This window comes from Aulonocara stuartgranti, assembly GCF_965226115.1.
Source record: "Aulonocara stuartgranti genome assembly, chromosome: 3".
NCBI classification, from domain to species: domain Eukaryota; kingdom Metazoa; phylum Chordata; class Actinopteri; order Cichliformes; family Cichlidae; genus Aulonocara; species Aulonocara stuartgranti.
Window position 1 is genome coordinate 64373853 of NC_138941.1, and position 23391 is coordinate 64397243.

Here is a 23391-nt window from a genome sequence, read left to right on the forward strand (position 1 = left end):
AAACTGATGGTTAAATAACTCCAGACAAGTAAAGCTGAGAGTCATCTGCTTATCAAACATTACAGATTTTATGGTAACTCATTTTATGGACAGGGCTAAACTCTAAAATAGTTTAAAGCCCAGAAAGACCTTCATGTGCATTTACACGATGGACCATAACTCATTATAAAATATAATTTTTAATTAATAATTTTTCTATTTTATGACTAAAATGCTTAACAACAACTTTCCATAAAGTAAGAGGAAAAAACACAGGATGCAAATTTATAAAGAGACTCAGAATAGATCATAACAAAGTCAAACTCTTATTTTAATAGATCCATATGAAGTTTTGGTGATCTGGAGGAAACTTTATTAATAAACTGACTTTATGTACAATGTGTTGGAGTTTCTTCTAAGCATAATTATGAAATTGTCTTCAAAGAAAACTCTGTAAATGCATCACAGACAAATCTGATTGTGTGAAAGCGCCCTCTGGTGGAGCTGGACTATAAACACTGTTCAAGCCTCGATAGCAGACTCAACAGTGCTTCTGGTTCTAGAATATGTGGCCCACTGCGCATGCTCAGGAGGTGTCCTGTCAGCAGTCAGCGCTGCAGCAGTTGTTTCCACCAGAAGTGAATACTGGTATCAAAAATATTATAGCATGATCAGTAACAAGTGTGACGTCACCTGTCAGCAGATGATAGTTTAGGTTTATTTAGGTTATTTTTATTTACGCTTTTTAAGTTTCATTTTTTAGAAGCCTATTAAGCGAGGAAATTAGTCTTTGTTATACAATCTTCAATTCAAGGTATTCCCGATAAAAGTGAAAGTTGGCTCCACCCACTGTGACGGTTTGCGGGACAAGGTGTGTTTAGGAGAGATAAGGACCCAAAACGCAGGCACTGGCTGAGATGTGAGTGAGCTTTATTGCAGGAGGGTGACATACGACCAAAAGCGAGAGTGGCAAGAAACAAAACCAAGAAAGAGTCTAAACTGGGAAAACTAACAAAACAAAACCGAAACCTGAATTTGAATCACCAGGGAGGGTGCACGGAACACACTGACATCAGATACGGACCTTCAAAATAAAACAGGACATACATAGACTGGATTTAAAGACACGGTACAGACGGAGAACAGAGGAAACACACGGGCAGACACTAAAAAGAAGGAGCACAGAATCCAAACCCTACGAACTAACAAGTCTAAACCCCTGTACATAATCAGAATACATTAGAAAACAAGATTATGATATAATAATAATGATAATAATAGCATCAGATAACCACTCGCCTTGTATTGTTTATTTATTATAATTTTGTGCTAGTCTCCATCTGGTCAGAATGGTCTTTTTTCCATTTCCTTAATCCACACATCCTCCTGAGAACCGGTAAAAATGAATCTTCACATTGAACTCTTTTGTGGTTTGACATGTAAAATAAGATAAGCTTTATTAGTCCCACATGTGGGAAATTTGTTGTGTCACAGCAGAAAGTGGACAGTACAAGTTACAGCAAAAATGAAGAAAAACAACGGACTGGGATAAGATAATAAGAATAAGATACTATATACAATAGAATAAAATACTATGTTAACAGAAAAAAAATTACACTTGGTGTTATTGTGGATGTGTGTGTTTGGTCAGTTGTGAAGTCTTTGTTCAGGAGTCTGACAACAGTGGGGAGGAAAGACCTGCGAAGTCTTTCCGTCCCACACCGTGGGTGCCGCAGCCACTGAAGGAGCTGCTCAGTGCTGTCAGAGTCTCCTGCATGGGGTGGGAAATGTTGTCCAACAGGGATGACAGCTTAGCCACCATTCTCCTGTCACTCACCACCTCCACTGGGTCCAGAGGGCATCCTAGAACAGTGGTGGCCCAGGAGATGCTGTTGCCCCAGCAGACTACACCATAAAAGATGACTGAGGCCACCACAGAGTCATAGAAGGTCTTCAGGAGTGGGCCCTTCACTCCAAAAGACCTCAGCAGCAGGTACAGCCTGCTCTGCCCCACACCATGAGTCTCTTTTCTTTAGAGAGCGTCTGAGTTATGAGTCCAGTCCAGTTTTCACTGGAGAAATCAAAGAACATGATTCTCACAGTGCTCCCAGCGATCTCCAGATGAGAGAAGGAACGATGTATGAGGTGAATGACGGCATCATCTGCTCCAATGCCAGGCTGGTAGGCAAACTGAAGTGGGCCCAGTGATGAGCTCACCAGGTGCCGAAGTTGAGCCAGTACCAGCCGCTCCAGGGTCTTCATCAGGTGGGATGTCAAGCCACCGGCCTGTAGCAGTTGAGGTCCTTGGGATGTGAAGTCTTTGGCACTGGTACAACACAGGAGGTTTTCCAGAGCTGCTGGACTCTCCCCAGCCTCAGGTTCAGGTTGAAGATGCGCTCCATCACCCCACACAGTTGGTCTGTGCAGGACTGTTAAAGAGGAAACGCTTTTATGAGTTTTATGTTGCATTAAAGTATATGTTCATATTTTACTCTTAATAGGAAAAGAACAAAATGTACTACTCGCTCTGTCTCTAGAAACAGGAAGTTCACCCTGTGACATTTAAACGAACTTAGACACACACACACACACACATATGCAAAATTAGACGAAACTGCTGCTTGCTATAAATAATAAATGACTACTGCAGTTCGTGGTGATTGCGCTCTGAGCTCTCACCCGTGCAACACGTTTAAACAGTCTCCAAGTGTCTCAGTGTTTTTTATTCACCTGACTGTTTGTTAACTGTATATCTCTGACAAGGACCCGACGACCCTTGAGCTGATGCCATCTGGATCTGCTGCCTTCTTGGCTTTAATCCTCCTCAGCTCCCTCCTAACCTGAGTGGTTGAGAGAGTCAGGCTGGAGCCTTGTGTTGAGTGTGTATTGGATTCTGGTGTTAGGGGTGGGGAGGAGTGAGCAGGGTGATTAGAGGTGGTGTGAAGTGTCTGAGGTGGGGCAGCAGTGGGTGCGGGTGAGTCTGCAGCTGATGTTGAAGACTGCCTCCTGGAAGAATCAAACCTGTTAAAGAAATGATTGAGTTCATTTGCCCCCTCACATCTCCCATGAGCAGTGAGTTCTGATCTCTGTGGCCTGAGATGGTTCTGAGGCCTCTCCAGACTTTGCTAACCTTCTTTTGTTGAAGCCGTTTCTCCGTCTTCCGCCTGTAGCTGCCCCGATCAGACCTCTCTGCTCTCTCTGCACTCTTTTCAGCTCCTCCTTGTCTCTGGATTTGAAGGCTCTCCTCTTTTGTTTGAGGACGGCTTTAATTTCTGGGGTAATCCAGGGTTTGGAGAAACAGCGCACAGTCCTGGTGGGTGCAGTGTTATCCACACAGATGTTATCCAGTTATGACAGTTATGATGGAAAGGTCCAAAATTCTAATATGAAAATTCTGAAGGAAGTACAGGTTCCAATAATGGCACTTTGACACAGTTCAGTGATGTGTGTAGAAATAAAAGCTGCATATAAATAACACAGAGCTGCTTATTTTCCTCCAGTTGTTTAAACTATTTGTAGAGACAGAGAGCATCAGTCTGATCACTGGAATCTGCTCTTTGTCCCTGGATTTGGACCAAGCAGACCCTGATGGACTCGAAAACACAGAAACTACAACATTCAAGAAGTTTTTATCATGTCTTCTTATGTTTATATTTCTTTTGATTATCTTAATTGTACAGCACCTTGGTCAAAACACCTTGTTTTAAATGTGCCATTTAAACAACTTTGACTTTGACTTTTTGCATCACTGAGATTGGAATGAAATGACTTAATCAGACAGTTCATGAATAGAAACAACAGATAAGACAAGAAACAAAACTGTACTGAGCAACATGTGCTGACACTCACTGCTGAGCCAGTTTGTCCAGAATACTGACAGAGACACAAACAGGCATCTTTGCCACCCACACACTTCTGCTGAACACAAAGCTTTGACTTTTGAAAGCCATATCAACTAAAACCTTCACTGCTGAGTGTCTGTGAGCCCTGACAGTAAAAATCATCATCATCATTAATATGTGCTGACAGCAGCTGCTGGACTGTGTATGGCTGTCGTTTCCAGTTCTTTTGTTTGGATCAAACTAAGATCACTGAAAGAGCTTTCACTGTGATTCGTCAAACACATGAGCTAACAGCCAATAAGAAGAAGGAGAAGTTGGATGTTATGGTGATGCTGCTGACACAGATTTGTCTTGTAAAACAGGTTAACAAGGAAACACAGGTGCATTTCCTCGTTGGTGTCTGTTCGATACGGAGGTCTCTTTACTTTCAGATTTTTAATTTTTTAAACTTTTTGGATTGTGAGGATAAAATTTTAAGGAAGTTCCTCTTGACCTCACAAATAACAACAACAGGACGTAACACAGTTTAAAAAATATCTTTCACTGGATAATTTTAATTTTTCCATCCTGACGATCAGAAGAGTTTTTGAGGGTTTCAGAGATCCTTCAGAACAACAGTAAGTGTTCATGAGCTTGTAATAATTTTACCAAGTTTCTGTAATTTCACAGACAGTGTGGAGTGGGAATTTCTCTTTATATCTACCAGTGTTAGTGGAAAAAGGTTCTCATTCTTATACTTCTTTCTTTTCCTTTTTTATTTGAGGTATTTGTTTGTCACATGACTGGACTTGCAGCTGCTCAAACAGGACAAACAAAGGTGGGCGTGAAAGTGTTGACGCAGGTCACAGATGTCTGATATAAAACAGCTGACAGGGAAACAGGTTAGTTTAGTCTGCAGCTGTTTGATACAGACACACCTTTACTTTGGGATTTTAAACTTTTACATTTTTTATGATTTGATTTTTTTGTAGAGTGGAGCAGAGCTGACCTGAAGCCAGAAAAGGTCCTTTTGTATCGGGATGGCCGATTTGAACCAGCCAATCAGCATCCATCTTTTAGGTACCGGGTGGATCTGCAGCTCAGACTGATGAAGGATGGAGACGCGTCTCTGATTCTGAAGAATGTGACAAATAATGACATTGGAACATATGAGAGTCGGTCCGATTGGATGAAACAGTCATGAAAGCTCATCAGCATCATCTACCTGACTGTTGATCCTCCAGGTGAGTGAGTAGAGTTGAGTGTTCGTGTGATCAGAGGAGAAGCTGCTTCCTGGTTGTTGATGTTTGTTTCTAAAGATGTTGATGAGAATTTGTCACGTGTGTTTGGTAAATTGTGTTTTTTTAGCGCTAATATTTCATAGGAAAGTCCAAACAGTCTCACTGGTTCTCCATAAAGAACAAAGATTTGCTCTCTGTGGCTCCAGACAATCAAAGGTGGACAAAGTTCTCTGTGGTTTGATGGAGGCTACAGCTAAATGCTGCCTCCTCCATAGTACAATATACATGTTTATACAGTGACGTCATTTTGAAGTCCTTTGGCTGATGATGGTCTTTAGTATGTAGCTGATGGTTGATGATGAGATGTTTGTGTTGTTCTGTGGAGATCATTCAAGAACTGAACCTGTTAAACACTCAGACCTGCTTCAGATTTCACCGCTTTAGTTATGACGCACTTATTTATGGTCACCCTACAGCGCAGCGTAAACACACGTGACTCTGACCTGACTTCCTTCAGAGACGATGACTTGGACGTATTGAGTTTGAACGAGTGTCTAAAAAGTCAGATCTGTTCTCAGTCAGAGACTTTCAGGATCATTTAAACCTTAAATTTAATCTCATGTAGTCAGGATTTAAACTCAGGTTCAGTTATTTCAATAAAACCATCCTGAGACATTTAGAACAATCGAAGCGTCAGAGTTCAAGAACACGGAAATGTCTGCTGAGACTGCGTCGCTCTGCTCGACTTTGCTGTTTGTCGGCCTCTTCGTGTTTGTCTCTGCAGGTGAGATTCACTCTGTGGGACAGAGAGGAAAAGCATCAGTCTGTTTACATGTTAACAACATTTCCTTTATTTTCATATTGATTCAGTTTTTCCGTGTTTGTGAAGGAGACACGAGGCTGGGTGGAGTCTGTGTGGACCTAACATGTCGGTGTGATCAGATCTCACAGAGACAAAGAAGTGTGATGTGTGTTTTTAGCATCCACGTAGATACGAAAAATGTCCGTATTATTAACATTTATTTCCAAATAACATTTTAATTTAAAATAATACATACACAACAGTGGGAATAGATTTAACCACAGTAGATGTCTTTTTGAAAACAGTGTAACTAAGTTTAAGGATATAATTCCTCCACTCTTATCATCTTCATGTGCCAACATGGTATCTTGTTAACAGTGTTGCATCCTCACTGCAAACAACTCTGGATACTTTGGCTAATCTGAAAAGAGAAAGCATCAAGTCAGAGTTTAACTTGCAAACATGTATTTTCAATCAGATGAGGAAATTGTGTTGAATAACTTACAGTATAATAACTTCATTTTATTTGGATTCGATTCAGTTTTATTTCTATAGCAACAAATCACAACATCAGCTTTCAACACATTCTCAATAACCTGCATGAATTCTATATGACTCATTATCTACTAATTTACATCTAAACTATCAATTTGTCTTAACTTCAATATTTATGTCCTCTGAGCCATTGTGTCTGTTAGGCCCCGCCCTGCACGACTGTTCAAGTGGGGTTTTTTTTAATAGGAAGTTATGACTTGGTGCTATATAAATAAAACTGAATTAAACTGAAGTATGTGCGAGCTCAATGATCTCTTTCCCTGTAGCTCCTCACTCCAATTGGCTGCTTTAGAAGTGAACAGTTGAACTTTGACCTTTAATCTTTCTGCTCTGTGTTGTTTCCTCTTTCAGACCAGAAAAACATCACAGCTGAGTCAGACGTCAACTTTCCATTTTGTTTCCTCTGTTTCAGACATAAACACCACAGCTGGACAGGATGTCACTCTGCCATGTCGAGCACCAAACAACAACATCAGAGCTGTAGAGTGGAGCATAGCTGACCTGAAGGAAGAACAACATGTCCTTTTGTACCGAGATGATCAGTTTGTTCATGAAGAGCAGCATCCATCTTTTAAGAACCGGGTGGATCTGCAGGACAGACAGATGAGGGATGGAGACGTGTCTTTGATTCTGAAGGATGTGACGATTAATGATGCTGGAACATACGAGTGTCTTGTCGTGCAGAGAGAGGGAGACAATTTGAAGCACGTCAGCATCATCTACCTGACTGTTGATCCTCCAGGTGAGTGAGTAGAGTTGAGTGTGTGTGTGATCAGAGGTGAAGCTGCTTCCTGGTTGTTGATGTTTGTTTCTAAAGATGTTGTTGATGAGACTTTGTCACTTGTGTTTTGTTAAATGACATATGTCAGCCATAATGTTTCATAGGAAAGTCCAAACAGTCTCACTGGTTCTCCATAAAGAACAAAGATTTGCTCTCTGTGGCTCCAACACAACTTAAAGACAATCAAAGGTGGACAAAGTTCTCTGTGGTTTGATGGAGGCTACAGCTAAATGCTGCCTCCTCCATAATACAATATACATGTTTATACAGTGACGTCATGTTGAAGTCCTTTGGCTGATGAGGGTCTTTAGTATGTAGCTGATGGTTGATGATGAGATGTTTGTGTTGTTCTGTGGAGATCGTTCAAGAACTGAACCTGTTAAACACTCAGACCTGCTTCAGATTTCACCGCTTTAGTTATGACGCACTTATTCATGGTCACCCTACAGCGCAGCGTAAACACACGTGACTCTGACCTGACTTCCTTCAGAGACGATGACTTGGACGTATTGAGTTTGAGCGAGTGTCTAAAAAGTCAGATCTGTTCTCAGTCAGAGACTTTCAGGATCATTTAAACCTTAAATTTAATCTCATGTAGTCAGGATTTAAACTCAGGTTCAGTTATTTCAATAAAACCATCCTGAGACATTTAGAAAGATCGAAGCGTCGGAGCTCAAGAACACGGAAATGTCTGCTGTGACTGCGTCGCTCTGCTCGACTTTGCTGTTTGTCGGCCTCTTCGTGTTTGTCTCTGCAGGTGAGATTCACTCTGTGGGACAGAGAGGAAAAGCATCAGTCTGTTTACATGTTAACAACATTTCCTGAAGATTTATTTTCATATTGATTCAGTTTTTCCGTGTTTGTGAAGGAGACACGAGGCTGGGTGGGGTCTGTGTGGACCTAACATGTCGGTGTGATCAGATCTCACAGAGACAAAGAAGTGTGATGTGTGTGTCAGTGTGATGTGTTGTAGTTTCAGGAGTCAGTACACCGCCACGAGCAGATCTACAGACGTGGCATGTGTCACCCTGATATAATCTCTTGCCACACCGAGTGCCACCATAGTTTTGTAAATGACAATGTTTATTAAGGGTGGCACATGCCACTCCATGCCACCTCTGTAGATCTGCTCCTGGGTTTTAAATTGTTGTACAAAAAAGTCAGAACCACTGGTTACATTTTAAGGCATATTACACTATGTAAAAGCTGCATATGTGTAAAGAAACGACTTTGATTTTGCCCATTTGATTTCATGCCACTCTAAGAACATTTCATTACATCCAGCCCTGTGACAGAGACAAAGAAGTGTAATGTGTGTGTCTGTGTGATGTGTTGTAGTTTCAGGAGTCAGTATGCAGCTACAAAGCTTTTAGTTCAGTGTATACAAACAGCTGTAGCTACATAAAGGCAGCATGCAGAGACTCACAGTGTCTCATAATGAGAGGCTGCTTTCTCTCACACATTATGTTCACTTATTATCAGGATGTGTTTTTCTTGGTGTAAGAGTCATATTTGGGTTAGTACCTTATGTCTGCTGCCAGAGGTCACCTTTTGAGTTTTTTTCTTTTTGTTATGGTGTGTTTATATGAAGGTTTTATAAGGTAGACACACGTAATTTGCCAGCACATCACAGTAGTTTTTTTTTCTACTGCTGAGTGACTGTCTTCTGCTCAAATACATTTCATTGCAATGTTGACCCTAACTAAATATGCTAACTTGCATATGACAAATAAAACTGAAACTGAAAACTAATTTGCCTCAGGTGTGTTGTTGATCAGGAGAAAGCAAACAGTTTGCGACCGCTGGGCTGTTATGGTAAGTACAGCTGGAGTTATTGGACAATATAAAATTTATTAAGTTTTAATTTATTAAGTTCATGCATATTAGTTACATCGTGTAACTCCCACCAATGAACACCTCAGTGGATTCAAGCGTCGGCTTAGTATCTACAGTTAAATCATTGATAGAGTTCTTAAATTAACAATCTAAGATTTAAAAAGTTAATAAAAAACAACAGCAAAAACAAACAAACATTGACCCCTTTAACCTCCCTGATTTGTGTTGTTTCCTCTTTCAGCCCAGAAAAACATCACAGCTGTGTCTGGACAGAAGAACGTCACTCTGACATGTCGAGCTCCAAACAACAACATCACAGCTGTAGAGTGGAGCAAAACTGACCCGGAGTCCGGACAAGTCCTTTTGTACCGGGACGGGCACATTGATACCTCCAACCAGCATCCATATTTTAAGAACCGGGTGGATCTGCAGGACAGACAGATGAAGGGTGGAGACGTGTCTTTGATTCTGAAGAATGTGACGATTAATGACACTGGAACATACGAGTGTCATGTCTTCATGAGCGGACCAAACAATGAACTCATCTTCATCATCTACCTGAGTGTTGATCCTCCAGGTGAGTGAGTAGAGTTGAGTGTGTGTGTGATCAGAGGTGAAGCTGCTTCCTGCTTGTTGATGTTTGTTTCTAAAGATGTTGTTGATGAGACTTTGTAGAAAGCAGCTGGTCTGAGTGATGTGATCAGAGTGCAGTAGATAATGTCTGACAGCAGTTTGAAGAGGAAATGGATTCTGTTCTGTTCTTCACTCATCACCTACCTGACAGCTGACACCTCACACCTGTTCCTCACCTGCAGGTCAGCCAGGAGGAGACACAGAGGATGGATCTGTTGGACTCATCATCGGTCTTCCAGTTGCTGCTGTTCTTCTGTTTGTTGTTGTTGTTGCTTTTTTGATCTACCGAAAAAAGAAGGTTAAGAAGGTGAACTATGAATCTACTTGCTCATCACAGTCCTAAATTCTGTTTCACTGAAATCAAGAAGGATGATTTTAAGACAAAGAAACTAATAATGCTGAACCTCAATCAGAGGGACATCAAACGCGTCCATATTTATTTTTGATTTCACATTTCTCTGATTTTCATCAGACTTGTTTAGACTGTTACATGAAATTTCACATGATGAACCTACAGCATTGAAATCTGTGACTTATTTTATCAGGTTAGCTGCTCATCCCAGTGTAAGTTTCAAGTCTTAAAGTTATTTTCATTTCTGCCTCACTTCATATGTGGAGCACACAGGAGGTCACATTATCAAACAAATACACATCAAATAAGATCAACGTTTTTCAAAATAAAATATTCAGCTTCTGAGTGAACTCATTTTAAACAAATCTGTGATTGTCAGCAGACTTTGTTCATCATTGGTTTGCCCTCAATATTTATCACTTCGTTGTCCTGTATGTTACAATAACAGAGTCACTGAGTGTGTTTCATCTTCAGGTTCAGCTGTTTGTGAGATCAAACTGGTTCTGTGAGGTTTGAACAACACAAATTAATCCTCATGCAGAGATCAGCTGTTACAGTATAATTATTGATACTGACTGAACCAACCTGCACCATAAACACTGCATGTGGTGAAGAAACGATGGATTACTGTGGATTATAAACAATCAGTGATCTGCCTGATAGTGTTTAGGATTTATTGATCATCTTCAACTGAATGAATGTTATATTGTACAGTGTTATAATGTACAGTGTTATGTGTTTCTTCAGTGTAACTGCAGATTTAGATGTTTTCTCTGATTTTTTTTATCTTTTCTTTCCATCAATGCAACTTTTTTACTGCAGTCTACATTTCAAAATAAGGTCAAATGTTATTGATTGATTAATCAATTTATTTATTTTTTGTGACTCTGTTTATTGACAATAAAGTTTTGAAAACAATTTTATGGCATGTTGTCTTTTAATTCTTTTCATTTAGTTCAGCAGAGTTTGAACTCAAAACTCGGACTAATCAGTGGTTCCAGTTTTTATGATGATGTCATCGTTAGGTTTGTGGTGTGTTGGAGCAAAACAATGAATTGCTATAGGTGAGCTCCTGATTAGATCATGAACATATTCTAAAATCATTTCTCTATATCAGCCTCATCTACATGTCTGCTATCGGATCATCGTGCAACCTGCAACACTTTCACAATAAAAGCCCCCTTAAAGCTCTCTAATGTAGCCTTGCTACTTAATTATAAAGTAATGCAATATAATACATGTAAAAATGAAGGAACTGACTGCTAATGAGAACTAGGCAAAACAAACTAGAAGCATCACTGACAATTTGCTTGTATCGTTATAGACTTTAGGGTCAAACACTGCCCTCCAGTGGCCATAATTATAAATGATGTGGGAGAATAAATAAATAATAAATGTTCCATTACAGTTATGAAATATAATCAGATGATCTTAAAACATGATCTTCTGGTCGTGTGTGTTGGTGTGGCAACTTTAAGCCACAGCACTTTATTTCAAAGTATTTCCAGAAAAGAAAAAAAACTACACTTTGTGTACACTGATGTTCTTTATGTTTAATTCTATTCACTTCTATCTTTAGACAAGGCATAACATGAGTTACCTCCTCTGTGTTTGAACCAATAGAAAGCTGGTGCTCAGAGGAAGAGGGCGGGCTTTACTTGGTGTCAGTGACAGAAATGAGAAAAAGCTCAAATGAGTGAGAAGGACGATGAAGGAAACATCTGTGCTGTGTCTGCTCTGTAAGTAGAATCTCTGTGTTTGTTTGAATTCTTGTACTTTGACTGTCTGCTCTCCTGATAACTGATGATGGAGGAGAAGACATGAAAAACAAATCAGGCTGAATCTAAACTATTAACTGCAGGATGAAAGGTGTCCCATATAATCACACTGATTACTGTTCTAGCAGCTGAATGGCTGATGTTTACAAAGAGTAAAAATGTAAAATGTAAAAAATGTAAAAATTGTCATTGAATTGAAAACAGGCCCAAGTTTATTTTCAGCACTGAAGCCAAGTTCAATTCAATTTATTGAATATCAAGTTCTGCATCAGATTAACTTTAACTAGTGATGACTTCATACATTTCTCTACAAACTCATTACTCTACTAATTTACATTTAATCTGTAGATTTATCTGACCTAACATCAGCAACTTCTTCTGATAAACCAGCCAGAGTCTGTGCTGTAGCCCACTTAAAAAACACGAAAGTCACATGGGCCCTGTGAGCTTAAATCTTCAGTCTAATCAAAATAGAGTTTTTCTTGACATTTTTGTTAAAAAACAAAACAAAACAAATACATAAATCACACAGGATATAAACTGCTAATGCCACCCAGTCATGTGCAAAGTGTTTGGGAAATTGTGAAACCCACCAGCCTGGTAATCAAACTTAAGCACAAAAGCAGTAAATTTAGGTCAGAAAAATGGGTAATATCACAAACTAACCACATCCTAATTACCTGTTTTAATAATTATTTTGTAATATAAATATCATCATAACCCTAACCCCGGCAGCCTACATCTATTGCAGCATAACTAAGGGAGGATTCAGGGTCACCTGGTCCAGCCCTAACTATATGCTTTAGCAAAAAGGAAAGTTTTAAGGCTAATCTTAAAAGTAGAGATAGTGTCTGTCTCCCGAATCCAAACTGGAAGCTGGTTCCACAGAAGAGGGGCCTGAAAACTGAAGGCTCTGCCTCCCATTCTACTTTTAAATACTCTAGGAACAACAAGTAGGCCTGCAGAGCGAGAGCGAAGTGCTCTAATAGGGTGATATGGTACTACAAGGTCATTAAGATAAGATGGGGCATGATTATTTAAGACCTTGTGAAGAGCAGGATTTTGAATTCCATCCATCCAATCATCTTCATCCGCTTTATCCGGGGACGGGTCGCGGGGGCAGCAGCCTAAGCAGAGAAGCCCAGCCACCTCCTCCAGCTTATCCGGGGGAACACCAAGGCGTTCCCAGGCCAGCCGAGAGATATAATCTGCCCCGGGGCCTCCTCCCGGTGGGACATGGCTGAAACACCTCACCCAGGAGCCATCCTTGTCAGATGCCCGAACCACCTCTGCTGGCTCCTTTCGATGTGGAGCAGCAGCTGCTCTACTCTGAGCCCCTCCCGGATGGCCGAACTTCTCACCCTATCTCTAAGGGAGAGGCCAGCCACCCTTCGGAGGAAGCTCATTTCTGCTGCTTGTATCCGCGATCTCATTCTTTTGGTCACTACCCACAGCTCGTGGCCATAGGTGAGGGTAGGGGCGTAGATCGACTGGTAAATTGAGAGCTTCGCTTTTACACTCAGCCCGACGGACCGGTGGATTTGGATTAACTGAAGGCTTTTCAGCGAGTTTTTTGGACATCCTGATAATAATGAAGTCCAGTAGTCCAGCCTGGAAGTGATAAATGCATGAACTAGTTTTTCAGCATCACTCCGAGACAGGATATTTCTAACTTTAGAGATGTTGCGCAAATGGAAGAAAGCAGTCTTACATATTTGTTTAATATGAGCGTTGAAGGACATGTCCTGGTCAAAAATGACTCCAAGGTTCCTCACAGCATTACTGGAGGCCAAGGTAATGCCATCCAGAGTAAGAATCTGGTTAGATACCATATTTCCGTAACTCCATACAAACAGTTTGTCAGCTGTTTGTGTGGAGTTGTTCTTTATGTTCACCTCAAATCAACCTGAGTGTCATTTCTCTTTAGTTCTGATCTCACTGCTGAGCTGCACAACAAACCAAGGTCAGTAACCTTCTTCTGTCACAGTTTAAACCTGATAAATGCTCACTGATATGACCTGATTGAGTTTCAGAAATAAAATTGACAAAGCAAAGAGCATTTTTAATGACTGTCTAAGACAGAAGTTATAAAATATAAAATATCAACAGTCTTTCATTGTAACCCTCACAGCTCGTCTGACTGTGAGTCCCAGCAGCTCTCAGCTCTTTAAAGGAGACTTTGTGTCTCTGAGCTGTGAGGAGGACGACAGCTCTGCTGGATGGACTCTGAGGACCGATAATAAGATCACTCAGTGTGGAGATGGGTGGGGAAGATGGTCTGGTTCTTCCTGTGACATCACTGTTTTCCCTCAGGACAGTGGAGTTTACTGGTGTGAGTCCAGAGAGGGTCCCATCAGTAACATGGTTAACCTGACAGTCACTGGTAAGCTGAGTGTGTGGAGTTAGTGTTGATGAAGCTGTGTGTAAATGGATGAAATGCTGTAGTTTGTCTCTGTGTTGAGGTGGATCAGTGATCCTGCAGAGTCCTGTCCTCCCTGTGATGGAGGGAGATGACGTCACTCTGCTCTGTAAAACAAAGACCACTCCCTCCAACCTCCCAGCTGCTTTCTATAAAGATGGCTCCCTCATCAGGAAGCAGCCTACAGGTCACATGACCATCCAGCATGTTTCCAGGTCTGATGAAGGCCTCTACAAGTGTGACATCAGCGGTCATGGAGAGTCTCCATCCAGCTGGATCACTGTCACAGGTGACACACTCACCTGTCTGTGTTTCTGCAGCTTTCAACATTCACAATGTGACGACAACTTAATGACTGTGTTTGCTTTGTTTTAGAGAAACACACCACCACACCTCCACCTACATCCACCTGTCCTCCTGGTTCCACCTCCATCACTCTTCCTCCTGTTCTCTCTGTGTTGTCATGTGTTGGATCAGTCTGTGTTGTGGTTCTACTGGTGTTACTGGTTCTGCTGGTGAGACGATGTGTTCACAGGAAACCTGAAGGTGAGACTCTGCAACACTTTTTGAGTTTGTTTTTTATTTTGCAGGATAATTTAGAAATTGACTTTCAGTCCTCATGATTAGATTTTCATTCCTTACCTGTGCAGCTAACTCTTTAACACTACAAATCGAATAACGTTTTCAGTTTTCTTAAAACCTAATTAGAAAAATTAATTTGCTGATGATTTGATACATTTAAGGAGCTCAAGAAGAAGCTGCAGAAGATGACATAAAGTACAGTGACATCAGAATATCAAACTGTCAACAACAGCCAGTCAAAGGAAAGAGAGGTACTTTATTTTAATTATTTATTTATTTTTGGACAACTAAGTAACATCTATGTTATGTCTCTTAGTATAATTAATGGCACAGCTCAGCAGCCATATTGTGTTGCTGAGACAATTAAACATTAAAACCTCTCCAAAAGGCTCCAACAGCAGGTCCGGTTCAGGAAATTCAGTAAGCTAAGTTGAATTCTAGCTGATAGCTAGCAGCTTAAGGTGCCTCACATTTGACACATGGACCCATTTTTTCTGCCTTTTAAGCCTCAGAAGTTGATGATTGGTTTGTTCAGTGCTCATGTGTTAGAAATCTAAGATGGTGATCACATTGATGCTCTGGGCTGTGACGTTAATAAAGCTGTAATGTTTGAAAATTTGACACATGTATGGCAGAAGTGTGAAGTGCATTAAGTGTTAAGTCTCCATGATGTCCAAGTATGAACTTTTAATGCTATACAATATACAATGCTATGCAAATGTACCATTTATAATGTTGGGGGAAATCTGCAGTCAGCTGAGACTGAAGAAGTCATTTGGATGAATGAGAAATTCTCCCAGTGAAAAAGCTGCATCCAGATGAACAAATCAACTTTTGGGGATTTCATACTATACAGTTTTTATTTAAATAGTTTCCTTTGTATTAAATTAAACAACTTGATCATCGTAATCATGATGATAAAAGTGAACAACACTGTGTTCACCGTGTGCTGGACTGTGTGGTCTGTGGTTAAAAGACACTAACACCTCTGTTGTTAGCGCACAATTTGTTTATGATGAATAAATAAACAAAGCTGCTAATTAAAAAAAAAGTGACAAACTGTGTCCAATCTACCAACAGAAAACAGTTTTATGTTAATTTGATACTCTGAGAACTAAAAAAAAAACAAAAAACTAAAAATTGTATACAGTCTTATTTAAAACCTCTATTTCCTCACCAGTTCTATGTTTCACAGTTGAGATGTGGGGCAAAATCCCCCCCCCCCCCCCCCCCCGCAAAAAAAACAAACAAAAAACAGTGAGATATTGCTGTTATTAAGAAAATTTATCACTGAATGTTAAATTATTTCTTTAAGTGATATTTCTAGTCCCACAAATGTGTTTCTGTCATACGCTTTTTCTTCTTCTTCTTTTTACCTGTTTGAGACACACTCCCATATAGTTCCACTTGAATTGATCCTGACTATGCGCTGCTGGAAGTGGATGCTACATGTGACTTCTGAATGTTGATTGGTTGATATGTGGGCCTTCAAGGAGAGAAAAAAAATGCACAAAAAGCACAGAATGACTACAGTGACTCTTTTCATTTTAACTATTGGTTTGGCTTTATCTCTTCGTACGTTATAACTTTGCTCTCCTTCACGTCTCCTTCCTGCTCAAGAATAAATACAGACCTAAAAATCATTTACAGCAGCTCTAATATAATATTATTGCACTACTGTAGTTCTATCTGTTTTAATTTATGTGTTTAATTCTACAGAGAATAATCGAGCTGAAATCTACTCAGCAGTGAGAACTGAAGGCATCTGTAATGGAGAACCAGTCATCAGGACAAAGAGGTCCAGAGGTACAGCTGCTCTTTAACTTTTACAGAGCCAAGTTAACTTCTTTCAGTTTTTATGCTAATGATATTTTCACTCAAGCTTCTGATCTTTCTGTGAGAGAGACAAAACAATTAGAGAGAAAACTGCTGCACTTAATAGGTGCACTTTTTTAAGCCTATGAGCAACAGATTATGAGGTTCAATGTATTATGAAAATCCTCAAATCTGTCAGTTTTCAATTCAAATATAGAATTTTATAGACTGAATTATTTTACCTACAATATAACTAATCCAATCCTTGTTTGCCTATAATATGTGAAATATATGTCAAATGAATGATATCAAGTAATCTTGAGCTATAAAAAACATTCCTGTGACAAGTCACAATTAGTTTTTGGCAAAGTGTCATGTTTATATTTATTATTTATCCAGCCACAAAGGTCTCATTGACATTAAAATTTTATTTTTAAGAGAGACACTGTAGGGAGGGCAACAGAAATTGCAACATGTATAACAATGGTTCTATAATGATATTTTATTTGGCCAAAAAGTAATTTACACCTGTTTAAATATGGGCAATCACTTTTGTGATTTGAAATGTCACAGGAAGTGATACTCTATGGCAGAGAGAGCCAAAACCAAGTGAGCGCGCCAATCAAAGGAAGAGAAAGTAAAACTACAAAGCTTCTAATCATGTTTTGTGTTGTTTGAACTGTGTGTTTGTTCAGACTTTAAACCAGAGCCAGACGTCTTCTACTCTTCACTGAAGTAGTCCACCAGCATCCAGCTGCTGATCAAGCCAGTACCTCAGACCAAAAGTTGCACCCGCTTGTTACAAAGTGTGTATAATGTTTTTGTTTTTTGTTTGTTTGTTTGTTTAATTGTTTTTAAAAATCAGATTGCATTTGAATTGGAGCTTTTCACATTTATTTTCCTGCAAAGTGGGAACGTATATATGCTAACATTTTCTTATGTTCTCAGTAACTTTACTCTTTTATTTTTTGTGTGTTGGTTGTTGTTCACGCAGCAGAGGTGCGGTTTCTCTGCAGGAGGACTGAAAGCTTGTTCTTTTTCCTGTGTGGTTCTGTGAGTTTGACCAAAAGTGAGAGACGATAAATTTATCTTGTTCCGATTTGGTTGTGGCTCACTGATGCATGTTTTTTTTTCATTACAGAGAACACACAAACACATTTTCATTAATTGATTGTAGAAATAATATTACGGCCAAGAAAATACAATACTCATGTGATGAGAGTTATGTTGATAATATGATTGTCAGGGTTCCTGGGTCGGTGACCCAGTGTTTTCAGTTTTGTTCATGTTCAGTTTATTTTGCCACTTCCATGTTCTCACTTCCTGCTTTTCCTGTGTCAGCTCGCCTTGTGTCATTAGCCAGATTATGTTCAGCTGTGTACTCACCGGTCTCTCATTATCATCCTCATCAGTCTGTGTATTTAAGCCCTCTGTTTCTACTCGTTCACTGTCGTGTCATTGATGATGTTGTTCCTGTCGTGTGTTCAGTCCAGTCCAGTCAGCCTACCAGTCCGTTAAGTTCAGCCATCCATTCTATCATCTTTTGTCTACATATTCAATAAACCTCATTCTGCACCAAGAGTCCTGCGTGTGGGTCATCCCTTCCTCGCCTCCGCACACGACCCCTGACAGAATGACACGACCCGTGCCAAGAAGACACGCTTTTGACCCAGCGGACTCGGACCTTTACGAGCGGCAGGACGCAGCGCTCTCCATTTGGGCGGAGAAGCTCAGGTGGAAACAGCGGCTCTTCTCAGAGAGGGAGCACGTTTTTGAGGGGACTTGTCTGGCTCTGGGCGGGCCTCGGAGACGCCGCGGTCCTCCACCTGCTGCCTCACCTGCATTGGAGCATTCGCCGCGGAGAGTGGGTGTCACAGGCCAAGCTTCGGCCGCTCGCTCTCCCGCTGCTCCGCTCCTCGCTCACCCGTGTAGGAGTGTTTAGCTTATTTTAGAGTTTAGAAATGTGTTATCATAGAATGCAGAATTATTGTAGAGACACTGTTTGTAAAGTAATAAAGGCCTCACTCTCTTGTGAAGTTAGGAGTAGATTTTAGAAGGCTTCTCCCCCACTGAGTGGAAATTCCCCAGAGGATGTAAGGTGGGGGTTTTATGACCTCTAGGGAGATATCTTCACCCACAGTGTTTTAACTGTCACGCACACACATCCACACGCACACTCACTCATGTGCACTCACACATACACACAGGTATGCGTACACAGTCACACACGAGCACTCACATAGACACGTGGGAACGCGCACATGTAGGCATTCATGTGCTCATGCACATAGACACAGACAGAGTTTGCAGCACACCGTAGGGGGGTTTATGATGGGGTCACTTCTATAAAGCTGGCTGTAACTAACAAAGGGGTGAAGATTTTGGAGAGGGACACCGGCCTCGTCTTCCCTTCTAGAAGTGCATGCTTAAATGAAGAAGAATGAAGATGAATAAAGTTTTGTAAAAATGACTACTGAGTCCGGTGCCATCTCTGGATGCTCGAGGAATAAAAAAGAACCGGGGTAAAACTGATTTCTCAACACCCGCCAGTCGTTTTACTCACCGGACCTTCAACCTCGCCATGGCACGGCGGCTCCGCCTCTTACCTCGGCTCAATGGAGGTTCCCGTGCCAGAGGCTCGGCTGTGTACCCCACCCGCTGCCTCTTCCCGGGGAAGGCGGCGCACACGCCACCATAACATGGACTGTTTTCAGATGGAGGATGTAGACTGGGAAGAATTTTTCAGCTCTGCTCCCTCTGAGCTGGGATTTATTAAGGACAATATCCGCACTTCAACACCCTCGACGACCGTTCAATTAAAGACTGTAAATAGTGGTGGCAGGAGGACCAGAATAATCCCAGAGAAACCTTCCAGTATCACACACCCAGTCACCGTTTCCACACCCATCACTCAGCCTTTTCCTACCAGCGCAGCGGCCCAGATTCGGCCTTCCTCTTCAGCCGTTTCACCTCCTCAGATGACTAGGGCCCAGCCTACACCCACACCAGTGCCAGCTCCCAGGAGGAGGGCAGCTGCGACCCAGTCTACCTCCACACCCGCTCCTGTTTCACGGGTGGGGGTGACTGGTGTCCAGCCACCTTCCGTGCCTGTCCCAGCGCCCAGGCTGAGGGCAGCCAGAACCCAGCCTGACCCCCCTAGAGGCTTGGAAGAGCTAATCAGTCCACCACTTCATCCACCACCTGATCCAGCCTTTCACGCACTAGCTTTATCCCTGGTTAGGCTAGTTGAGGTGTCCCCTGCTCAGGCACCAGCTTTACTAGCCCAGTCTGTAGCTCAGCCATCAGCCACACCAACCTCAGCTCCGTCGTCAGCCTCGCTTGCCTCTGTTCCTCCCTTAGCATCTCCACTCCAGCCAGTTCCCTCACCTGCTGTTCAGCTTTCACTCCAGTCGGTTCCCTCACCTGTTGTCCAGTCTCCTGCCCTCCAGTCCCCTGTAGTTCAGTCTCCTCCTGTCCTCCCGGCTCCTGTCCAGTCTGTAGTCCAGTCGCCCCCTGTCTCCCAGTCGCCCGTCCACCATCCTGTTCAGTTCCCGGACCTGCAGCCACAGCACCCAGAGCCAGCTGTGAGCTCTCCTGCTTGTCAGCCAGGGGTTTCCGCACCCTCGCCTGGTCCGGCCTCAGCTTCTGCTTCGCCTGGTCCGGCCTCAGCCTCAGCTTCTGCTTCACCTGGTCTTGCGGCTGCCACGTCGTCGCGCCAGCCATGTTCTGGACGTCATTGCCGGCGCCTTCCTTGCGGCTGCCCACCGGACCTGCTCAGTGGCCGCCGCCGCCTTCCTTGCGGCCGCCCGCCTGAACCGTCTCGTCTCGGCCACAGGCCACACGGCCGCCCGCCTGAACCGTCTCGTCTCGGCCACGGGCCACATGGCTGCCCGCCTGAACCGTCTCGGCCACGGGCCACACGGCTGCCCGCCTGAACCGTCTTGTCTCGGCCACGGGCCACACGGCTGCCCGCCTGAACCGTCTCGTCTCATCTCGGCCACGGACCACGCGTCTCCCGCCGGTGCTGTCTCGGTGTGGACTCCGTCCCTCCGTCCTGGGCCCTCTCCGCCCGCCCTGTTCTGTTTTTTTTTCTCTTTTGGCCGTCGGGTGCCGGCCATTGGAGGGGTCGGTGACCCAGTGTTTTCAGTTTTGTTCATGTTCAGTTTATTTTGCCACTTCCATGTTCTCACTTCCTGCTTTTCCTGTGTCAGCTCATCTTGTGTCATTAGCCAGATTATGTTCAGCTGTGTACTCACCGGTCTCTCATTATCATCCTCATCAGTCTGTGTATTTAAGCCCTCTGTTTCTACTCGTTCACTGTCGTGTCATTGATGATGTTGTTCCTGTCGTGTGTTCAGTTCAGCTCAGTCCAGTCAGTCAGCCAGCCATCCATCCATCCTATCATCTTTTGTCTACATATTCAATAAACCTCATTCTGCACCAAGAGTCCTGCGTGTGGGTCATCCCTTCCTCGCCTCCGCACACGACCCCTGACAATGATATTGTTACAAAGACATCTGCTCAGTCAAATATGTGGGTCCATCGGCTGCACTGACCCCTTCTGAATGTGGGAGAAACTGAAAAAGGCTTTAGCTTCAGGTGTTGATCAGCAGAGTGCAGAGTGTAAGTACTTCTTACTCCTGATTGTGTTTCTTAAATGTTACATGTTCACTCTACTCTGTAATAAATGAGATGATCTTGTTTTAAAAAGAATTATTACAGCCTCATGTCTGTTTGATATTTTTAAAACGCATTTACATTAAGTTAATCTTTACTTGGATATAAATGCATTCAGGCCATTTTAATAAGAACTCCACATACTTAACATGTTTTTATGTATTTATTAATATAGTAACCACAGCTTCTTCAGTGCAATAGAAAACTATATGTGTACTTAAAATGTTGCCAGTGGAGAAATATGTATTGGTATCAAATCAATACCAACGTTATAGGATAAACTCTTTAGTTCATTTTACTCCTCTGAGTTCAGTACGTTGTTCCCATTATATCAAAAATCTGGCATGTTTATGCAAACACCATTCTTCTCATGCAGGCAGACTTTGCTCTGTCTCCTCGTCCCTGCTTCACTATGTTTGGCCTGTGGTACATGACCGAGCAGAATCCTGCAGGCAGAATGAGTAAGCAAGAGTTACAGCAGATGAAAAACTGCAAAGAAGAATAATCTTAATACTGAAAGCAGCAGCAAAAGAAAAATAGAAGGCTGGAAATCTCTCAGACAATGGTAGTATATATATATTTATTATTACTATTATTAAATTATAATAAGGCAGACATGCTTTTCCAGCACCCTTTCATAGACTTCTCCAGGGATGCATGAGGAGTCTGATCCCCTGTAGTTGGAACACACCTTCCAGTTCCACTTCTTGAAGCAGGGAACCACAACCTGGGTCTGCTAATCCAGTGGTACCACTCCTGATCTCCATGCAACATTGTAGAGGCGTGTCAACCAAGACAGCCATACAACATTATGAACCTTCAGGAACTCAGGGCGAACCTCATCCACCCCAGGGGCTCTGCCACCAAGGAGTTGTTTAACTGCCTCAGTGACTTCACCTCCAATGATGGACAAGTCGTCCCTCTCGTCCCCAGAGTCTGTTTCCTCTACAGAAGACATACCAGTGAGATTTTAGAGGTCCTTAAATTATTCCTTTACCCAACAATGTCCTCAGTCGAAGTCAGCATTACTTCAGCCACACTATTCACAGTGCAGGTAGAGCACCGCTTTCCCCTTCCTGAGTTGTCTGAAGGTTTACCAGAATCTCTTCAAGGGAGTCTGAAAGTCTTTTTGCACGGCCTCTCCGAACTCCACGCACACCTGAGTTTTTGCTTCAGCCATTACCTGAGCTCCGTTCCATGTCTGCTGGTACCTATCAGTTGCTTCCAGAATATCACAAGCTAACCAAGCCCGGCACGACTCCTGCTTCAGCCTGATGTTTCCCCTCACCTCCAGTGTCCACCATCTGGTTTGGCAATTGCCGTCATGACATTCACAAACCATCTTGCAGCTGCAGCTCAGTGCAGCAGTTTCAGAAATGGAGGTGATGAACATGGTCCATTGGATTCAATGTCCCCAGTCTCCCTCAGACCACTGTTAAAGCTCTGCCGGAGTTGGGAGTTTAAGATCTTGTGAATTGGGGCCTCAGCCAGGCATTTTCAGCACACAATGACTATACATTTAGGTGCCCCAGGTCTGTCCAGCATCCTCCCCTGCCACCGGATCCAACTGATCACCAGATAGTGATCTATTAACAGCTCAGCACCCCCAAAACTACGGCCATACAATATCATATGATTACAAAATTGATAATCAACCCCATTACTGAATATAATAATGAACACCGTGTGAAGTTAATGGGTGTTCATTATGGACAGACTGGGGTTTGCAGAGCAGTCCAGAAACAGAACACCACTCTGGTTCAGATCTGACAGGCCGTTCAGTGGCACCCCTCCAGGTCTAACTGTAAGTGCCTAAACTGAAGTCTCCTAATAAGATGACAGAGTCCCCAGGTAAATTACCCTCAAGCACAAAACCCAGGAATTCCAGGAACTCTGAACTGTCATTAAGCTTATAGGCACAGAGTTGGGACCCGTTCCCCGACCTGAGGGAACAAGGAGCAAACCTTTTCATCTGGTGAGAGCCGAGAGAGCATCAGTGGCATCCTCCCATGGGACAATGGGGTTTACTGGTGTGAGTCCAGAGAGGGTCCCATCAGTAACATGGTTAACCTGACAGTCACTGGTAAGCTGAGTGTGTGGAGTTAGTGTTGATGAAGCTG

At 42.4% G+C, this 23391-nt stretch overlaps 2 protein-coding genes across 4 annotated transcripts in view; both read left to right on the top strand.

Moving 5' to 3' along the window:
* The first annotated feature begins 2924 nt into the window (after positions 1–2924).
* LOC309694658 (cell surface A33 antigen-like) overlaps positions 2925–23391 on the top strand; it is a 45989-nt gene continuing 25522 nt past the window's right edge. Inside the window, exons 1-4 of one of the 3 annotated variants that reach the window (XM_082514848.1) lie at positions 5094–5825; positions 6811–7140; positions 9257–9600; positions 9854–11191. In XM_082514848.1, the coding sequence (XP_082370974.1) occupies positions 5756–5825; positions 6811–7140; positions 9257–9600 (744 nt within the window). In that variant the 5' untranslated portion in view covers positions 5094–5755 and the 3' untranslated portion in view covers positions 9854–11191. Of the gene's footprint in view, positions 4639–5093; positions 5826–6810; positions 7141–9256; positions 9601–9853; positions 11192–23391 lie in introns of those variants that run through there. The other 2 variants (XM_082514847.1, XR_014272950.1) reach the window with 2 other exon arrangements.
* Positions 11594–17828, top strand: LOC309694590 (low affinity immunoglobulin gamma Fc region receptor III-like). The gene is made up of 8 exons (XM_082514783.1): positions 11594–11739; positions 13706–13741; positions 13910–14161; positions 14241–14486; positions 14573–14743; positions 14941–15030; positions 16499–16585; positions 17290–17828. The coding sequence occupies exons 1-8, from the start codon at positions 11709–11711 to the stop codon at positions 17331–17333; spliced, it is 957 nt and encodes a 318-aa protein (XP_082370909.1). The 5' UTR covers positions 11594–11708; the 3' UTR covers positions 17334–17828.